Source organism: Pyxicephalus adspersus, chromosome 2 (genome assembly GCF_032062135.1).
Source record: "Pyxicephalus adspersus chromosome 2, UCB_Pads_2.0, whole genome shotgun sequence".
Classification (NCBI taxonomy): Eukaryota; Metazoa; Chordata; class Amphibia; order Anura; family Pyxicephalidae; genus Pyxicephalus; species Pyxicephalus adspersus.
Window position 1 is genome coordinate 150,005,336 of NC_092859.1, and position 22,672 is coordinate 150,028,007.

The following is a 22,672-nucleotide window of genomic DNA, read 5'->3' on the forward strand; positions in this document are numbered from 1 at the left end:
GTATTTTTGTGTACTTTGTAATTGGGACACAACCTGCGATATTTGGAGCATGTCTCAGTAATTAGGAAAGAATGTTTTCATATAAAAAATTAACTGTATTTGAATCTTCTTTTATGAAGGACATTATGTAATTGTTCTATTTACTAAAATAAAAACAACCAATGTCATGATAGTTATCTCCTCCGTGATGATTGAAATCCCAACTGGTAATTAATGGATTGGGATGAAGAGGTATGGGTTTGAAATGATCAAATGTACATTTAGCTTTATTGTAAAGTGGATGAAAGATCTCAAGTCCTTTAGTGCCTTTCATGGTGTGGTAAAAACTATGGGGTTAATACAACTGTGATCTATTGCGTTTACTGTGTACATAGGGTACAGTGCACGGTGGCTCAGAGGTAGCACTCTGACCTTTGCAGCGCTAGGTCCCAGGTTCGAGATTCGGTCAAGACATTATTTGCATGTAGTTTGCGGGTCCGCCCCTTGCTTGCATGGGTTTACTCTGGGTACTAAGGTTTCCTCCCACATTCCAAAAACATGCCGTTAGGTTAACTGACTTCCTCCCAAAAATGACTTTAGACCGTGTTAAAGACATAAGACTATAGTAGGAACATTAGATCACCTAGGTTCCCTTAAAGGGACAGCTAGTGAAATGACTATGAACTTGCACAGCCCTTCATAATATGTTGGTGCTATGTAAATACTGTGTGTAGTAGTAGTTGTTAATGTTCATAACATATATGCAGTCCCGTAATGGCTACATGAGGTTTTTCAGGATGGTCACAACAGTGGACCTTGCCTACATAATGGGCCTGATTTTATTAAAGCTCTCCAAGACTGTAGAAGATAGACTATCATGGGTGAACCCAGATGATCAGCTAACCTGCAATGGATCTAGTCCAGGACTGCAAACAAATAGCCAAATACCAGTAAATTATTTGAAGGAATCCACTCTATTCTTGGAGAGTTGTATGGATTCAAGCCCAATGTGTGTAGAAATAGCTTCCTGGAGAGGAAAACAATTCAGGAGAAAAACAGTGGCAGAGCATGGTCACCCTATAGCGGTAAGCACCTGAACAAGCAGGATTACCAGATATTATTTTATTAAAAGTGACTAATTTAAAAATTGTAAAGGTAACTTGTAAAAACTTGGTATTTGTCATTTTGAAACTGGTCTCCAGTGTTTCCTTCAATTATTACCTGTTCTTCCATAGAAAACAGTTATGACTATGAACCAGAATTCAGAATTATGAAACCATAAGACCTAGATAAGAGAGCCAGTTTAGAATGTAAGCAGCATTGTCTGGGGAGGTCTTTAGAGTTTGATTACTAACACGCTAATTGTTCATTTTTTAATGACTTGTTTTCTTTCTCATAAAGGGTTCAGGAGCAACTTTGCCACAGCCTGTGATCACTTTCCAAGGAAATCAGGGGGTAAGTAACCTGTATCAACTTATATTAATGTTATTAAATGTACCAGAACCTTGGCTGTTAATGTTGTAGATCTTACAAGTATTTTACTTTAAGGTGCACATTTCAGTGGGCCCTTCTTCAAAACATCAAGATTTTGGCCCTAAGGCTACATGGATGTTTACCCCAGCGTTTAACCTGAGGCTTTAAAAGTCCCTGTTTGAAATCCCCATGCATTCCAATGGACTAATCTACACCAGGACGTTTCCTTGAGGCACGTTTATGAGTGTTATTTATAAAGTTGCTTGCAATAAAAAAGTGCTAAAGCTAATAAAAGTGCAAAAAACGCATATAATCGCAGTAAGAAAGTTTACATGCGCTTTAAAAAAACGTCCATGTAGACCCAGCCTTATATAGTCAAAGGGGACTTTTACAGTTTACAACTGCAATTAACTTTGACCTAGTTCTTTGGGTTAGCCCAGATCTTTGGTAGATGAGTTGACCAGGCTGGTCGGATGACCTTATGTTATTGATGTGTCACGATTAATATATTGTTGTCTAACCTAGCGTGTAATCATTACATACAGTGACATTGATGGCATCAAATGAAGAAAAACTCCTGATATCAACTGTGACATATACTTTTAAAGACAATTCCTCATATATTATATGTGTGTTTTTATGACAAAGGGGGTTGATAATGTGGTAGACGGGGTTTACTTCTATGCCAGAATGTTGTTTTACACTTCCTAGGTAGGGTTTTACCCAAATGAACAACCTTAGATGAGGTTTGTTAGCTCCTAGATCAGTGTCTGCATTGCTCTGGCCTTGGACCAGGCACCATATTGGGTCTGATTTATTAAAGCTCTCCAAGGCTGGAGAGAATGGGCTTTCATCAGTGAAGCTGGGTGATCCAGCAAACGTCATTTACTATTTGTTAGCAAGTGTTTTCAATCCTGGACCAGATCCATTCCAGGTTTGCTGGATCACCCAGCTTCACTTATGAAAGTGTATCTTCTCCAGAGCTAATAAATCAGGCCCATTGTGTGTGGAGCTTAAAAGGGAGTAAACCTAGTTAAGGTGAGCTTGTTTGAGGCTTAAGAGGACGTAACAGGCTACAGGCTTGGTTGGTTTATAGAGAGGAATTGTCTTTGTATAATTGGCAGCCAGAGCGCCAGGTATTTTCATTTTTATTTTTTGGTAGCTGCTTTATTTTTGCATTTGAATTAAATTATTAATATGGTATTTGGGGTTTATTGGCTCCATGCATATTGGTGTAACCCAAGTATTTGGCTTCCTCTAGCCCATGGATTGAGCCTATTGAATGAAATCAACTTCACTTAAAGAATTTAACACTTCTTAAATGCTTGGTACATTGGAGGCCCAGTTTAAACCATGAATGATCACATAACAATTTGTAAGCTAAAGAGCGTTACACTGTAATAAAACGAGACCTCTGGTGTCACAAATGTCCATTTCTCAGCCTCTCTAGACAGAGGGATCTGCTAGTGACCCTGTGACAAATCTAAGGTTGTATATCAAGCTTCAGCAACTGGTTAACAAGCTGATCGTTCGTCGTTCGATTGGAACGATAAAAATTGGAAGTGTGTACGCACCTTAAGTTGTGGATATGGATAGACTGACAAATGTTTAGTCTTTTTTTCTCAAATTTCTGTGCAACTTTATTCATAAATATTATTTTAATTATTTTTCAAATTAATTTTGTTGTATAGACCCGCCGTCAGTGTCTCATTCTTATATCCACAACTTACTTAGCATGGTAATGTATCATGAGCTGCATATATAGTAAATGATAGCATGGGGTTTCTCAAAACCAAGATATTTTAAGGGCTTCCCCGTGGTTGATCTAGAGAGCAGCGATTTGAATTCAGAGTTGAGTTGTATAGAGCTGAGTTCATTTGCATGTGTTGTTGTATTTGCCCTGCATCATGGTGCATTGTATTTCAGTAAGTTTGAATCTCATGTGTTCAAAAGTTTTTATGGTTCCTTATTGGTCAATGAGAATGCAATGGGAATGTGTGGTAATGACACAGTAACTGCATATTTATTACTACACAGTGTTTTTATAGCACTAACATATTATGCAGTGCTGTACAAAGCCCATAGTCTGTCACTATCTGACCCTCACAGGAGCTCACAATATAATGCTCCTACCATAGTCATATGTCATTATCACAGTCTAAGGTTAATTTTGGGGGGAAACTGATTAACCTAACTGCATGTTTTTGGAATGTGGGAGGAAACCGGAGTACCCAGGGGGTCCCCACAAACATGGGGAGAACCTGCAAACTCCATGCAGATAGTGTCCTGGCAGACCAGGGACCCAGCACTGCAAAGGTTGGAGTGCTAACCACTGAGCCAATGTCTCAAAGAAGGTAAATGCTGCTTTATTCTGAAGGTTTTTCTTTTCACTCTGACCCTGACACCTACGTCCACAACCTTACATATCCTTCTACCTGCAGACCTTCATTGCATATAATAAGATTATCTATTATTCTATTTTTTTTTTATAAATATTCTATTATTATTTCATTAGAGAAGGCACCATGGTTTTATAAGCAACACATTACCCATTGTTTTTGGATCACAAACATTATAGTTATTATTTAAGACTGTTATTTACCATTTGAAAAATTTGAATAAAATGAATAAAATCATTTACCCAAAATTCAAAAGGCAAATCCTCATAGCAGTCAGAGTAAGAGGTGTAAATTAGAAGGTTACTCCTCTTAGTTTCCTCCTAACAGATTGAGATACTAGAGTTGCTCACTGGCTACCGGTCCTCACATAGCCACATGGTTTTCACTGGCATACACAAATACGTGGGAAATATACTCTGGCATCTGCTTTTTATTTAATCAACTTTCAGTGTTACATGGTCACATCTAATTGACCCTCCTCCGCTGGCTCCATCCAGAGGTCAGAGAAAATGTGCTGTGGTGCAGTGTGCAAACACATTTTGGCTTCTATAAATGGTTTGTATTCAATTATCAAACTAATTAGTATCAGATTTCACCTTGTTTGGGTGAAATTTGATTTTGAACAGCGTGTCTCTATCCTCAGCAGCATTCCAAACAATCTCATTGTAGTATAGTAATGTACATTGACATGTGTTGTGCTTCAGTTTTGAATTGATAGGACAGGGACTGACACACCAAAAGGAGCGTATGGGGCAGTAGAGTTTGGTAGATTCTGCAGGAAGTTTGGTAGATTCCCCAATTCAATTTGGTAGGAGTCCAGCAGGAAGGAATCAGTTTTTGATTGTTAGCTCATTATGCTAATTTGGGCATTTTTGAAAGCATGCACCATGTGATCAGCGCTGCGTAATATGTTGGCGCTATATAAATCCTGTTTACTACTAATAATAATAATTAGTAAAACACGTGGGCTGTTGTTGTAGAACTCCTGTAAATACTAATTGTCTGGCTATCATGCTGCTCTATTAATCTAATGCCTTCTGAGTATTTATATGCAAAACTGAATACTTGCCTTTATTTGCTTCATGCTTCTCTTGGATCATTGCTGGAATTGTTAGAGAAGCTGGGCAGCCATTGAAAAGCATTTTTGTGAGAACAGATCAGCCATGGCAGCGGACATATTTCATATTTTAAATATTTACTTCAAATAAAAACACTTTCTCTCAGCAGTTTGAAAAATGCTCTATCATACATAGCATACAAAATAGGAAGTGTACAGATCAGATATTACACGGACCGTTGCTTCCATCTGCACCGATGAGCTGCGTGGGTTTAGTTAATATATACCAAGCTTGACCAACCATGTAGTGTTCTCAGAACTCTTTCCCCTAGAAAACGATCATATGTTTAGACACCTGGCTCCTTCAGGCTGATGTTGGCCTATGTGAACTTTTTCCGGCAATGATAAGCAGCGGACATTGTGTAAGGCTGGTTAGAGCAAGTACTGACAGGAGGTGCTGCAGTGTAATTAGCTATTCTTTGCAAGGACCATCATAAATCACTTACCTGTCTGGTGCTGGGCATGGACCTAGCAATCACTTGACCTGACGGGAGGTCATCTTTACAGAGATGGCCCAACTCTAATTATTATATTATTAAACAGGATTTATATAGCGCCAACATATTACGCAGCGCTGTACAATAAATAGGGATATATATATCTAATATTTCAACATAAAGCTGCTGCTGGTCAGATGAAGTTTAAAGTGAACTTTAGGGAGGTATTAAAGATGCTTATCAATGCAACTTTATACCTTTTATTACACAGTATTTATATAGCGCCAACATATTATGCAGCTCTGTACAAAGTCCATAGTCATGTGACTAGCTGTCCCTCAAAGGGGCTCACAATCTAAGGTCCCTACCATAGTCATATTTCTTTCATACAATCTAAGGTCAATTTTGGGGAAAAGCATGTTTTTGGAATGTGGGAGGAAACAAGAGTACCCGGAGGAAACCCACACAAACACAGGGAGAACCTGCAAACTCCATGCAGATAGTGCCATGGATGAGATTCAAACCTGAGAGCTAGTGCTGCAAAGGCTTGAATGCTAACCACTGAGCCACCCTGCTGCTCGTATGAATACAATATTGAATGTGTTTTTAAATGCAGACAATTCTAAGTCCACATTTCTAATTACGTATATGTCTAAAATAATTGTTTGTGATTGCTTTTGTTGAGCGTTTAGGAACAATTTTTGTAATTTCATGCTGCTGTGCTCTCTGCTGGGCAGCACATTCTGTTCTATCGGTAAGGGAGAGGTTGAGCATGAGGTGCCATGTATAGTAATAGCAGCAGATGGACTTTGGAAATACAGCGTAGCTGACCTGCCAGTGAGGTGGCTCAGTGGTTAGCATGGTGACCTTTGCATCACTGCGTCCTAGGTTCAATCCTTGGCCAGGACACTATCTGCATGGAGAATGCAGATTCTGCCCATGTTTGTGTGGGCTTCCTCCCACATTCCAAAAACATGCAGTTAGGTTAATTGGCTTCCCTCGAACTGTGTTATGACATATGACTATGGTAGGGACATTAGATTGTGAGCTCCTTTTAGAGACAGCTAGTGATATGACTATGGGCTTTGCACTATGTTGTCACTATATAAATACTGGATAATAATAATCAGATGTAGGTGACGAAAATCTAAACTGTGTACTTAAAGCAAAAACTTTAAAAATGGCAACCACCATGTCGTTTATTGCAGTAGAGACAGGCAGATTCCAATTTTTTAAAATACCCCACCTGTCCCCATTTTGTCATGGCTGGCGCCATCTTCTCCTTCTTCTTCTTGGAAGGGGGGGTTCATTCAGTCCTGGCAGTCCCAGCATTGTACTCCGAGCTATGCATGGGCAGCTCAGCATTTTTTATAATACAGATAGAGAGCAGGCAAATAAATATGTTTTATTGTGGAAGGGACATCACTTTTGTGGAAGGAACATTTAACTTGGTATCAGCCTCTGTAACATTTATGTACAGGAAAGCATTGACCAGCAAGAAACATGCTAATATGAGAATAGAGCAGAGTGACCGGGAGATCAGCTAATCGGTCTGCTGCTTCTCTTGTCACTGCCCAGTCACAGACTAGGGGATGGAAATGACCCCTCAATAGGCTTTCTGCCCTTTCAGGCAAGGCTTTAATATGTTGCCAGAAACCTTTCAACAGGCATAACAACTCCATTATATGTGTTCTTTGTGTTTTCCATTGATTGCTTATAGTAGGAGTAGGTAGACATAATTGCATTGCAGCAACCAATAGCATTAAATAATATATATTTATATAGAAAATATATTACTAATAATAATAATAATAATTATATTATAAATATTAAATACATCTGTCTCTGCTCGGCGGGATTCCTCTGCCTGCTTCCAGATTTTCAGCCGTCTTGATTGGCCGGGCCAGGATGACCCGATGCCACATGTGTGTGAGTTCATTCAGTCCCAGGGGATGCCGGGATACCTTGCACATCGCAACATCGTACACTTTCGTTCCAATTCAATATGCAATTACAGCACATTCACAATACACATTCATAAGAAAAGAAAACTTTTGCAAAGGGAATTCTTTTTTCACTGATAATGAAATCTTTTGTAATATTACATTGCAGCAATTATGTGTGCAGCTACATCAGTTTTTTTACACAGTAATTGTAGCTCGTGTTGAGTAGTTACTCATTACAAGGGGTTCCTGCTTGCGTCACACCGCACATTTCAAGCCAAACTTATGGTGATAAAGTTGCCTTGGTGCCAACAATATATCTGTACTTGGCACACGGTGCATGAAAGCCTCTGTTGTATCTGTCGCATGAATAAAAAAAAGAGATTTATAACCCCATGTCAGTTTTTTCTTCCAGCTGTGTCCCAGGGAATTTCCTTCTACTTACTGTTGTGTAAATTGAACAGGAAGTGGGATAATATCTTTCCAAGGTGAGGGAATTCCCCCATATTAGAAAGTTGTCACTGGAACAAGTGTCACCATTGGGAGATTCCCCTTGTTTATTCTTACATTGGTGATCAGGAGTAAAGGCCCGAACAGATATCAGATTAATGTGGCTGGAAATGATCTTCCATGTTTGTTTCCAGTAACAGGTGAATGAACGAGTACTGTATACACAGCGCCATTATGTTCTATGGGGAATGGAATGGGGGGGAAAACTGAGCAACTTGCTTCTTGTCATCACATTACCCCCCCCAGTGTTCTAATTCTGTCCGTATTTCCATGCAAAAAGTGTTATATTGTTTTGCATGGAAATTTATTTTACATTGTAGGCCTATAAATCTTAGGAATAACTCACCAAAATATGTCCAATATATAATAAATCTAATAATAAACTTTAAATAAAGAAAAAAATTTGTTAAAAAAAAATAGTGAAACATGCAATATAACTGTACAGTAGCATGTATAATATATATAATATAATTATATATATAAATTATATGAAGATTTCTATGTATTGGACTTAATACAGCTATTTTGTATTGAGTCCAATACATAGAAATCTTCATATAATTATTTAAATATAAATACATATTAAAAATTATTTGAATTTCCCGCCGCTCCTTCCGCCCGCACCAACGCATGCACCAACGTCGCCGGAGATCATCTCTGCAGTTGCCGGCTGAAGATCGAAGAAAGAAGACGTGTCCTGAGGAACTGCAGGGCTCCGGGGGACGACAATGGAACAAGGTAAGTGGGTTTTTTTTAAATGTTTAAAGCGACCCCCAGTGTGACTCGGGATCGGGATTACCTCTTTTTGCATGGTAAATCCACCCTGAGTCACACTCGGGAATACCACGAGGGGGTTTAAAGCAGGTGTAAACTGAACAAATGCTCACTCACCTATACTCACTATACTATACTGCAGTTCTGTTAATTTATCCGGAGGTTTCCTGTGTCCTTTTTGCACCTTCTTCCTACTCACCTGATTTGTGTGCACTGTGTATGATGGGAAGGGGGTAAAATAGTTGCGATCTCAGTGCGCATGTGTGAGATCGCCATTTTTTCCCCCATTGAAGGAAACATCTAATCTCGGGCATGTGCAGACAGAGCAGCCAGAAGCCTCCTGGAATGTGTGACGTATGTATCTCGCGAGACTCTGCGCTCCTATTGTAGAAAAAAAAACCCTCCCACCCAAGCAAAAGAAGATAATTTATACCTTTTATAAAAGGATTCTCAACATATTTAGCAATAAATATGTCCTATTTTAATTAAATCTTCCTTTAGTGACAATAATGTGATAATGTGGAGTTTAGCTGAAAAGTTGTTCTTTTAATTCCTTACATATTGACAATTGTTAGGGCCACATAAACTGTAAAAGAAATACTTTTGTGCATTCAGCCCCATCCATCCTCAGGGTTTCTGGCTCTCAGATAAAACATTGATATGTTTCTCACTCACAGCCAAATATCCCAGCAAAGACATGGGCAGTGTGCCCTGAACCAATAAGCCATATGGAATGATATCACTGTTGGTGGTTACTAGAACCTCTTAATTCACCTTATGATGCATGATATTCAGGAGGCACCTGGGGCTCTTTGACTTGTTGTCAAAGGGTGGAGCAAGAATGCTTCCTTAAAAACATTTTGTAACACACAATGCCAATTTTTTGGATTGCATTTCATACTTTTTCTCTGCAAGTGAATCACATACAACCCCGACATGTACATAATATAAACTCTAGATCACTTTTTGTGCATAAAGGTTTGAAGTTATATATTAGTCAAAAATACGCAACATGAAAGCCGAATTTAAGTAAAACAAAAATAAAATTGTATAAATAAAATTGAATAAAAGGTATTTATGCAGCCTATTGCAATAAAACAGCTTAAAAATTAAATTGTACAGCCTGACTTTCGAATTTGAGTCAAGGAATCTAAATATTTGCTATAAACAAACATGTCGTTTATTGTTTAATGGGCCAATTCTAATAAAAGATGAATCAGTGGCCCCAGAGAAAATACTTCACTTATAAGACATTGATCAGAGGAGGACGTGCTGTCATTGACACGTGTTGGGCATTATTTAGCTACCAGCTCCCAGCTTTTGATCACAGCTTTTGGCAGAGAAAAGCCCATCATCACCAACCCTTTAAGCTCCGAGATATCATATATTTGCCAAGAGAGGAGACTTTTCTACAAAGGAAAATAATAATGAAAGATATATGAAAATATGTATCGCCATCAACCATATTCTTCAGGAAAGATTGCCTTTCCCGGAGGTATTCTTTTGATGAAAAACCATTTTGGTTGTGTCTTTACCCCAAAGCCAAAGGACCAATGGGAGGCTTCTCGTTGCATCCTCTCCATAGTAAAGAATAGCAATCTGCTGTTTAGCAAACCAGCATGGCAGATCACCCAATGACGCCAAGGAACCGCTAAGCTAAATTTCCCCAAAGATTGGCACCGGTGACAAAAATCTATTGTGCGTAAGAGACTTTAAAGTTAGCCGTAGCTGGTAACTTTTTTTATACTCACCATGCAAAATTATTTTCAGTGTCCCTTTACGCTTTTCAGAAGATGAATACTGCATCAGCTTTGGGTAGGTGGTACTATTGGGGATGCTACTGGATAGCATTCCAAGCCAAACAATTATAAACTTTATTATAAGCATTATTGCAAAGAAGGAAATTTACCAAAAAGGACTCCTATGTTTACTAAGGTTAATGATTGCCTAGCCTGAGTAAATCTATATTAGAAGCACGAGAGGGGAGTAAGCAGGTTTTTGTGGGCAATGTTATATAAAAGTTACGTAGTTTATTCACATAGTGTTTAGTCCTATTTCCAACATAGGTCAACTAATTCTTACTGTATGGTATACAAATAACACAGATCATGCATAATAATACTTAGACATATATATCAGGATGTCATAAATAAATTAGCAAGTAGGATCTCAGACACCCGACGCGTTTCACCCCTTGGCTTCCTTGAGGAAGCCTGCTTACTCCCCTCCCGTGCTTCTTATAAGCATTATTACTTTCAGTGAGTACTGCATCAAATAGATCTCAGTGGACTTATTTTCCTACAATAATAGGGCATAGCATTCATAACATAGCATTCAAATACTGTATATTAGAAATATTCAGTTCACACTGATCTCAATCCAGGTCTCTCCCGTAGAGACACTTAGCCTTCTTATTACCAGTATATCAGCGTTTAAATAGACTTTCTCTATATTTTATTCTTTATTATTTATTAAATTATTTATTTAAATCTCTCATACATACAGAGCAGTCTTATCCTATCCTAATTGGTATACAGACTACTACATACCACCACCGCACCACTACTTTTACGATACATTACTATACTCTACTATTATGTTATACACATTATCATGAGTTGTTATTTAGTTCTCTATGTATATAATCAACCTTTATTATTGTATTATCAACCTCTATCCACCCCTATTATTGTATTCCTCGTTGTACACCAACATTATTGACTGTGGGTGCTCTTATTGATCTCTTTTATATATTTTTTATGATGCATTTCTAACTGCTCTCCATTATGTTATATATATGTTAAGTTCAGTCTCTTCCTCCTCGGGGAAGCCATATGGCGAAACGCGATGTGAGAAAGGGACGACCCAATGTTTGAATAATGTATTCTGAGAATTAATTGTACCACACTCAATATGTGATCCATTCTTCACGCATATTCACATGCTGATTCTTAGCTTAGTAGAACTTTCTCTAGCTTAGGATGCTAAAACTCTACGTTTCTTCAGTAAAAAAAAATTTGTTTTAATGTTGCCATAAAAAGCCGCTCCTATCCTTACTTTGGTTCTATTTGCTTCCTATTACCAGTATATATAATCACTATGTACTCTTTGTTTGCTGATAGAAATATTTAAATTCCATATGTGACACTTAAATGATTTTACCAGCTTGCACATGGCAGCATTTTACAGTGTAATATTTACATTTGCGAAAGAAAAAGTGTTTAAACAATGAAAACGTAAAGGTCAGCGAGGTAACCCGATGCTTTTCTTTCTGAAGCACTTGCCATTTTTGTATGTTTAGTAAGTGAGGATTTTCCAGTCTGTCTTGATGAATACAAAGCACCGCTCCAAAAAGCAAAACATGATCCTGACATCACTAACTTGTTATTTCAGATTTCAGAGAACTGAAAAAAAAAATTGCATTGTTTTTATGCTAAAACATCTTTTTTGTTGGAAAACCATGAGGGATTAACAGCAGTTGTTACTTGGTAAAAATGTGTTTAATGACACTGAATCATAGCTGGCTCAGATATATGGATTGGGAAAGAACCCGCATGTCTCCAAACACGGTGAGGACTAGAAGTAATACTTCTTAAAGCTTTACGAGTGTAGAAAGAAGTAAAGAAGTAATAATAAGAGCTCAGCACTTACACAACTAGCCTAAAGCAAATACATTGTGAACCTTAAACTGTATCCAATATTACATTCAATATCAATGTCAACATTTGTATAGCACTTTTATCCCATAGGGCTCAAAGTGCTTGTATATCTTTCTGGAAAGCCCACACACAAACGAGGAGAACACACAAACTGTGTGAGTGCTGCTAGTGTTGTGGCCAGGTACAAGGTGCTCCAAGGCAAAACTCCTAACAATTTAGCTATTGCCACCTAACATACCTTCCTACTTGTGCAGACTTGTTCAGTGGGGTATCTGTGATAATGAAATAAAGCAGAACTAAATGTTATAAATTGTGACCAGACAGGGACTTTATTGCAGAAGGGTCAGACAATGTCCTTTTTGCAATAAAATAAATAAACCTGCCTGCTCGTTATTTCTTTTGTTATGACTCACCTTACCTCAATCCAGCATGGGCTTCCTCACCTGCTCCTTTTCTAGGTGTCAGATCTTCAGACATCTTGATTGGCAAGGTCTGGAAACTTTAGCCCCTGTACATGCACAGGCTGGGATCCCAGTCATATCTCAGCATCCTGCACATGTGCATCTCAATGTATATAGAAAAGAAGATTGCGAACAGGCAGGTAAGACAGTCCCTTCTGCAATAAAAAACCTGACTGCCTGTGATTTTGTAATGCAGAACTTGAAATGTTATTGTTCATATAATATAACAAAGTCCATAAAAATGTGCCAAAAAACTAAATTCTTTTATTTATGGAAGATCTATATCTTCAAATTTTGCATACTGCTTAAACTTTAGTTTATTCTCCTTTTATCTCATTTACTCAAATGCAATATTCACCTGTATTCATTTTTGCGCATACTATAATCCAATCTATTTATTTTTGGTCTGTTCTGGAACTGGACTCCCTGCTGTTCATCATAACAGACTTATATAGGAAAATCTTAAATTGGTAATAGCACATCACCCTATGATAGTTTATTTTTCATAATGCTATTACTTCTTGAAAGAGAATAATTTTTACAAATAAGTACCTTTTAGTGGTTACCGGTCTTATTCTTACCGCTTCTACCACAGTTGGATCCCTCTTTGAAAGTGTTTAATTGATTTAATATAGGAGTGCAGCAGATATACTTCTAACTGCTATGTAAACACACCAGGTAGACCCTGCCTGACAAATCTACTGGCAGTATTATTATTATACAGTATTTAAATAGCACCATCATATTACGCAGCACCGTACAAAGTCCATAGTCATGTCACCAGCTGTCCTTTAAATGGGCTCACAATCTAATGTCATTAATACAGTCTAAGGTCAATTTTAGGGGGGAGACAATTAAACTAACTGCATGTTTTTGGAATGTGGGAGGAAACTCACACAAACATGGTGAGAACATGCAAACTCCATGCAGATAGTGTCCCAAGATTTGAACCTGGGACCCAGCACTGCAAAGGCCAGAGCACCTCTGAGCCACCAAGCTGCCCATTGCAGTAAATAGGGAAATGCTTTTTTTCTTACATACTCAGCTTTTCATATTACCAGGCCCAAAACCTAAGCATGCAAAATAGCTGCTATTGGTAATAAGGAGTTAAAAACAGGTTTTCTAAGCAGCAGCAAGACTGTAAGTTTGCTTTGAAGCACGGGTTGAAATAAATGTAATAAAACATGCAATGCTGTTTTATCCAAAAGAAAATCTTGCTTTACAAATGACTCATAACCTGCACCTCTTGCAGACACCAGCAGATTTAGTAAGCTTTATAGAGTCCGAAGATAATTATACAGAAATCCTGGCCTGTATGGGTCTTAAAGAACTGGACTTGCACAGGTCCCCATACTAGAGTTTCCACTTAAAGTAAATTCCTAGTACACATGATCTAATACTTATCATAACTTAAGTCATTCTTGAAGTTATGTGTAGAGGACTACATAAACCTTTCCCATCATGTGAAGGATGTGTACTATACATTCTAAGCTGAAAATGTTGTCATTTGCGGCATTTCTTGGATAGCACGTGTTTCAGGTCAAACATTTTCATAAAGGAGTTGAGAATGACAGCTCAGAGCGAAGCTTCTTTACATCTGTCCTGACAGATTCTCTTTAAATCACATGACATGAAAAGAATTTCCACTTTGCATTCCTTATCTGCCTATTAAGGTATTTTACACCTACATGACAGCCTGAGTGAGTTTGCGTGAAATTTGAGTGTCATTTGCAGAGAATATACTTTGGGTTCACCAGAAGCACACAGACCTGGGTTGCAATGCGTGAGCTGCACTCTTATCTGTAGCTACTTGTTCTCTTTATTCCCTGCAGTAACCAGCACACAGATTTTCACATCCAGTATTTGTCTTCATACGTGACTAACCTAGATTTACCTCCTGGATACACACGTGATGTAAAAGCCACGCAGACCGTAGTGCTGCCTTAGTCTAGAACTATAAATAACATAAGCCCACACTGCTAAGCTGCGAGGACTGGATGCCAAGACTGTATGGATTGTGCTAGAATGTGTCACATTATTAGTGACATACCAAGGAATAAAAGATTATTAAAGGCTCAACACTACAAAAATGAATCCATGGTTGTGGGCAGCAGCAAGGAATATTTTATATAGTTTACCCCTTTGGTTGTAAGTCTGTTGTTTACTCTGTTAGCAATGGTCAATGAAAGCCTCCAGCATCTAATCCTTTCCTCCCCAGCCTGGCTGTCCCTGACTGCCATTTTTATTAGGTGATTTATTATTAATATTAATAATAAACAGGATTTATATAGCGCCAGCATATTACGCAGCGCTGTACATTATATAGGGACTGCAAATGACAGACAGATACAGACAGTGACACAGGAGGAGAGGACCCTGTCCCGAAGAGCTTACAATCTAGGAGGTGGGGTAATTAATTAACACAATATCAGAGGAGATATGTAATGGTGGGAAGTAGTGACGGTTTCAAAAGGCAGAAGTAGACAGGTAAGCAAGTTTGAAAAAAAGGGTTTTGAGTGCTCTTTTAAATGAGCAGCAAGTAGGTTTTAGAGAAAAGTAAAGGAAAATCTGCTGCAAGAACGATTTCAATTAAAAGGAGTAAGTTTTGGACCCTTGTGCTTTTTTGTGCAATGCAGGAAGATCATGACTGGTAGTTGGGGATGACAGGGTGCTGTCTATAGCTTCTGGAAAACATTACAACAGCCTTCATCAGTATTCCTCTCAAGAGCCCTCAGCTTCAATGCAAGCAGTAATCTGGCTGTTGTAAAAATTAAAAGGCAATGATGGGCAGAGGTCTTTCAGGAGGAGGGGGCATTCCCATACAGGCTATATTTGTATGTAGTCCACCTTTTAATATTATTATTATTATTATTATTAATAAACAGGATTTATATAGTGCCAACATATTACGCAGCGCTGTACAATAAATAGGGCCCTTAAGTGGGAATCATTTGTCATGCTAAGCCTATGTGAGTGAAGGAACTGGAAACCATTCAGTAAAAGGGGGGCTATGGACTGCCAAGTTTTGGAGAAAAAAGGCTACACGGTGCCAGATGTTCGCCAGCCAGGAAATGAGATTTGTTGCAGTTTCAAATGCACATTATGAGAAGATCAGCGTGTTCAGTGAAATCAGTAAACGATTTCAGTACAGAAGATGAGTGTGTGCAACTATCCAAAACTGAAGAGAACGCTAGGGGTCCTTGTTAATGTTGAATTAAATGGAAAATCACATCCCCTTTTTTAAACTTTAGTAAGTCATGCGCAGGTTTACTTCTCTTTGCCTCATTTCATCTCTTCACTTCACACAGCTGAAGTCCAGCATGGGGCAGCTGTATATAAGACCAATAATATAACTTCTATTATAACTAGATATCAGAATATTTAACGTCAACAGGAAGGGCAAATGTGCAAATCTGAATGCTAGAAGATAATGCTGAGATACCATCTCGGTCTGATTATATTGCTTAAATAAGAGACACAAAGCTAACATTCATTCCTCTTGCTGAGAACACACGTTAGGTTTAGCAATTCTTTATTAGCACAGCAGATAAAAAGGTGGATAAGGTGTGAAAATACATTGCACAAAGCATGATTAGCAGCGAGGGGAGGAGGGGAAACCTATGGCCTGGTGGCAAACCAAACCAATCGGGCCCTACAGAGAAGGAACAGATATCATATGTGACATGGTGCTGCATTGATTGGTGGCCATCGTGAAAGGGGGTGAAAGTTTTTAAAATGTATGGATTAATATTCACTTATAAATGCTACAAAAGAAGGATTGCAATGGATGAATTGTGAACAAAGTGCCACCAATACTAATAATCTCTGTCATTCAGCATTGACTTTATTTGCAATAGGAGCTAGGACTCCAGGTCTGCACAGGGTGCAGGTAGCTATGTATGAACCAGTAGATGTCACAGACTACAGATCCAATATGGATTAAGAATTGGGGGTAACATTGTTTAGGGCAACCAAGTCAATATAGTAATTGTACCGGCCTGGAGCAAATGTCCCCCTGTGATATCCCCCAGTTCTCTTTTAAACAGGTAGGGCCTTCAGAAGGTGCGGAAAACTATATTACACAAGGTAAATGTCACTGACTGCAGGTCACATTTTAATTAAGAAATGCAAACTATTATCATTTAGGGCCACTAAGTGAATGCAAATGTCCCCCTGTGACTTACTCCAGTCCTCCCTTGATAGGCAGAGCAAGTAGGGTCAGTTCAGGATGCAGGTAATTATGTAAAAAAAAAGAAAAGGTAAATGTTGTAGAGGTAGGGGTTATCAACATTTAGGGCCAGTGAGGCAATATTTATTATTAGTACTGGCTTGGGTGAAATGTTTCCTGTGACCTAGTCCAGGCCTCCCTTGATAAGCAGGGTGAGTAGGGACTGTACAGGGTGCAGGTAACTATATAAAACAAGGTAAATGTCACTGACAGCAGGTCCCATATTAATTAAGATTGGGGGGTAACACATTTAGATCCACCAAGTCAATATATATTATTTGTACTGTCCTGGAGCAATTGTCCCCCTGTGGCCAGTCTTCCTTTGATAATGAGAACAGGTAGGCTCTGCACAAGGTGCAAGTAACTATATAAAGCACATTAAATGTCACTTACAGCAGGTCCCATTTTATAAAGAATGGGTTAGCATGGCCATTAGGGACCACTAAGTCAATCATTAATATTTGTACAGGCCCAGATTAGATGTTCCCCTGTGACCTTGTCCAGCCCCCTCCCTTGATAAGCAGAACAGTGGTCCTCAACTCAAGCCCCTAAATGTTGCATATAGGCCAAGTTTTGGTATTAATGGAGGTATTTTCTGACACTTTGTAAACCCTTTGGTACTGATTTCCTGTTATATATTAGAGAAAGACTAAAACATGCAGATCCTGTTCTTTAGACATTAAACATGAGGAACTGTTTTAGAATATTTGAGTACAAGGGGTGCGGATTGTGTGCAAGCAATCACCGTACCGTCACATAAAAGGAGCAGAGTCAGCCACTTTGCTGTAAAGCTGCTTAACAAGCTGAGTGTATTCTATGTCATTCTCAAGTCTGCTGGGATAGAAATTACTTAAACAGCTGTACTTAGACCTGCATTTCTAGAGACACCAGGCTCCTGTATTCCAGGAGAACATGTTGCAGCATGAACACCAGGATAAAGCTCAGGATAGAGTAAAAGCCCCAGGCTTGGGGCTTGTTGAGGCGTGATCACATGGGCGGCATGCATCCATCGCTGGCGTGACTCGTTGTATGTAAAGGCTGGGTGATTAACCATGTATTTTCTGGCTGCCATGGATTTGCCTTGTGAACGGAAGTAGGGCTGTCAAGCAAATAGGATTACCTTCTTCACTGAATAATGCAAACACAGGGAAGACTGTTTTAACTAAAGAAGAGAAGTATGAAAATAAATACTTAAACAGGATATTTCTGTTTTTCTTTTTTCTCCAGTCTTAACCATCCTTGTCTGTCTGCGGTATACTTGCCTGCTCTCTTGTCATCCCTTTTTGCATTTCTCCAAATGGATAAGCTCATTTGAAGCTGGTTCTTAATAAGAAATATACCTTGTACCTAGAATAATACAACATTTCTGGTTAATTTATTGGACAAACTGAACTGTCCACATGCAAAAAGTGCACAAGTGGGTACTGGGAAAAAAGGCTGCATTTTCATTTTCTGGAAGTCCATTCATTAGAAGAAAAAGGTCCATTCAAGCAAACGCATTATTGAAGCATTCCAAGATCTCAGTGGGCTTGAGTACAGCTTCAAGAACACCCAAACCCCATTTTTACTTTTTTTATTTACTTTTATATTTGTTGTAGCTAGCCAGTTAGTGAACACAGCCTGCTACATATACATATACATTGGTTTTATTACCTGCATAAATTCTGATTGAGCAGGTCAGCTCACCTTGCAGCATGCAGAGCTCAGTGTGGACAGGCCATTAAAATGCTTAGTTTGAATGAACTGCATAGAAAGAAAACAATCTTAATTTTGCAGTTGTCATAATATAAAATTTTCTTATAAAGAATTTTGTTTAATTCATTTGTGGGTTTGATCTATGCAGACTTTCAAGAGAATACGAATATTTTTTTAATTACCTGGTGTTCCCAGAATTCAGAAGTGAAGTATGGCCTGAAAAAAAAGGCGAAGGATCTCAGAACATTTGTTTTTGGGTTTCATATTGTCTATTAGTGCATAGTCTGCCAGATCATTTATTATTGGAAGCAGTTCAGACTGCTACTCTTCCTGTAACTAAAATTTATATCAGGTCATGCCATACAATCCTAAAACAATGACAAAATCTTAGAGTGGCAGCTGAAAACTTTGCTAAAGACCAGCTGGATGTTCTGACTCACTTCTGGAGAAAACTAAACAATGCACCCAATACCAACAACTCAAATTAACCATGAAACACGGTAAAGTGAGTATGAGCAAGGATTTATCAGGAACTACAGGAAATGAGAAATCAATGAATTCTAATTGTATCACACATTTCTACTGCAGAGTATCTGTCTGATAAAAAAACTTACATGAAGTTGTATTATTTAACAGATTATTAGTTGAAAAAAAAAAACAGATAATTCAACAGAATTCACCAAATAAAGGGAGTTATGTACAGAAAAATAAACGAGAACCCTTCCAAGGAATCCAGTAAGCTCCTAACTTCCTGTTGGAAACTGACAATGCTGCCTTTGCTACAGCAAAATCCCACGCAATGTTGTCAGCTTTGCTTGAGTTGTAGTTTGCAAGAGTGCAGAACAGTGGCAGATGTAGCCAACAGTGAGCCCTTGTCTTGTGGGCCCTCCGCTGAACTGATTTGTGGCTCCTGTGGGGGCCTTTGTTGGCTGAGTCCCTTGTCAGTGGCCTATTTCTTCCCTTGATTGGAATAATAATATTAAAGGGGCCCCCATTTAGTTCAGCGGGGCCCAAAGTCAGTTCTGCACAGGAGTTCACTGTTGGCTTTGCCCGTTACTGATTTCATTAGATCACACAGTAGCAGAATCCTGTATTTTTGTGCTGCGCTCTTCATGTATTCAATGGCTGGTTGGGGTTACATAAAATGCAAACCACAAGGTGTCATTTGTATTTATTTTACTATTAAAAATTAACAGTATTTCTGTGCTGTGTCCTGGCACATTTTACTCACTTTATTGACTATGAATCAAGAAATAAAGACCCGGGACTCGTGTTTGCCACTTTAAGTGTTTCTATTCTGCCTGAATGGTGAATTAGCGATCAATTACTGTCTGTAGGTTCTGATAAAAGCAAATTATCACATAGCCGGGTTCTATTACCGTCCATCAGTTATAACCAGTGATGCGTTCCTTATATCCTTCTTCCTCTGCCTTCACCCAAAATACAAACTCTCTATTTGCCATTACAGAACAAACTGCAGCCTAATCTTGATTTCAGCTGCATCAATTCACCTATTGACATGTAAACACATTAGTCTTATCTGAAGAATATTGACATAGTAAGAATTAGAGAAATATTAAATTAAATATACCCAATAATCTTCATTACAAGCAGTTTTACCTATTTTATAGCTCAGAAAAGAATATAGCAAGGTAAAACAAGCAGCCAAATTATTTACAATAGGCACTAATTTTACAATGAATTGCTTTGATCTCACTCTGCAGGTTGCAAAAAGTCTACAGGATCCAAAGTCTAATGCTGGGTATACATATGTCGTTTTTTAAAAAACATTGGGGAAGGTTTAATGAAAATGTAGCAAATAAAAAGGCAGCAGAAATGCCTTTGTGCAGAGCAATTATTAGGATTAAAAATAATCATTGTGGCAGTACATATCCTTTGCACACAGAATTACTTTTTTAACTATTAAACATATAATCTATACAGTAAAGGATTGTTTATTAACCTTTAATAATTGGAATTGTTATAACTTAGGATTTGGGGTTTGATTTTTTTCATGATTTGTTAGGTACACCTGCTATTATTAAAAGCTTTGCTGAAATCTTTATTTCTTCAGCCTGAAACAATGCCCTTTGCTGCTTATTTAGTGACCATAGTAGCAGGAGGCAGATCTAGCCACGACCATTTTACCATGGGGTGAAAAAAGAACCTTGAGCAAGACTGTCATTAATATTATCAGTGATCAACCCAGAATTTTTATTTAAGCCAGTTGGTAAGAAATTGTAGGTGGTGGCAGCCCCTGTTTTATGATCCAAATCTTCAGTAACAACCCAAAAACAGCCGGGTTGTCACTGAAAAATGCTGGGTGGTGCGCCCAGCTAAAAGGTGCTGGAGAGATCACTGTTATTATTATTATTATCAACAACAAGGGGTGTCTATATAGCACCAATATATTATGCATCACTTTACAAAGTCCATAGTCATATCACTAAGGCTATGTGCTCATATCAGATGATTATTGCCCGGGACAATTCTCAGTTGAGAATCTGATGTGTACAGCAGTGCATAAAGCAGAGAGAGAAAGAAAGGGGGATGACATAAGGGAACTCAAATATTGACACATAAGTGTGGAGAGTGCCCAGCCTGAATTACATATAGTCTTATTGTAAAAGAGGAATGGGGTCTAGAAAGGGGGCAAGATAGAAGGCTTTTAAAGTGGCACTCAAAAAGATTCCTTTATAAAATACAAAACTTTATTATAATAGTATAAAACCATATGAAACAAGGTATTAAAATATTCAGTTGTGAAGTCTGTAAGCACGAAACACGTCGGGACCGGAGATATTATGTACCATACAATTGGTATTCGGACCATCTATGTCCAAGGTGTACTTGTAAAAAGTGTATATGTGTTCATTCACAACTGAATATTTTAATACCTTGTTTTATATGATTTTATACTATTATAGTAAAGTTTTGTATTTTATAAAGGAATCTTTTTGAGTGCCACTTTAAAAGCCTTCTATCTTGCCCCCCTTTCTATACCCTATTCCTCTTTTACAATAAGTGTAAAGCAGCGCAGCCTAACTGTCCTTCAGAGAGGCTCACAATCTATAGCCGTACTATACTGATATGTTATTAACACCTTCACACGACCTCAAAGGAGAATACGCCCTGATAATATAAGCCCTTTTATTAAAGAAACATTGGTGAGTTGGTAATAATAAAGGGGATTGGACCTACTGCATATCGACCAATCTAACCATAAAAATTTAATTTTTTAGCTTTTAAAGCAGATCTTCTGTTAGAATGGAAGAATCATTTTACAATTATATTTACAGTTAATTTTGGGGCAGAATGTTGATCCTAAATGGCTAAATGGTAATTGACTGATCAAGTGGACTGAGTACTTGTAGTCAATATCAAGAATGGATTTTTTTAAAGCGATTGCAATTAAGAAACCACATGAACAGAAAATTGCATAGTGTATGCCTAGCATTACAGCTCTCATATAAATGTGATAATTGGGTGTAAAATATTTTGCTTGTTAAAAAAATGATTTACGTGTTTAGGTCTTCTGAACACTTTAATTCCTAATATTAGGGGCAACAACTTGCACCAACCCATTGTTCTGTGTAACATTTGTACATTATATTGAGAGTCATTTCTCCTTAAAAATTGTTATAAGTATTATTATTATTATTAATATAATTATTAATAATATTATTAATAATATTAATAATAATAATGATAATAAAATTATTTATATTTTATGGATACAGATCTGTTGAATGAGATGACGACTTAGATAATTTAGTGACTGACCAGATACAAATTGTAGAAATTCAGTTCAGTTTTTTTTTTTTGCAGTTTTGTGTGCAAAGTGACTGCCTGAAATTGAAGTCAGTGCGTAATTATTAGGTACCTTTCTAATACTGATATTTGAGAATGTCTTTAAATCCAGCTATTTGTTAGCCATTAATGATGATTTCATCAATCTCTTCTAAATAGGATTTAAGACGACAAGGTGAGGAGTTTA

The 22,672-nt window shown here is 37.9% G+C and overlaps 1 protein-coding gene across 1 annotated transcript in view; it reads left to right on the forward strand.

The window, feature by feature from the left end:
* Nucleotides 1–1,380: 1,380 nt before the first annotated feature.
* The window catches only part of ELL3 (elongation factor for RNA polymerase II 3), a gene marked incomplete at its 5' end in the record, with an annotated part of 56,972 nt that continues 35,680 nt past the window's right edge, over nt 1,381–22,672 (forward strand). Inside the window, 1 exon segment of the mRNA XM_072402768.1 lies at nt 1,381–1,434. Within this exon segment, the coding sequence (XP_072258869.1) occupies nt 1,381–1,434 (54 nt within the window).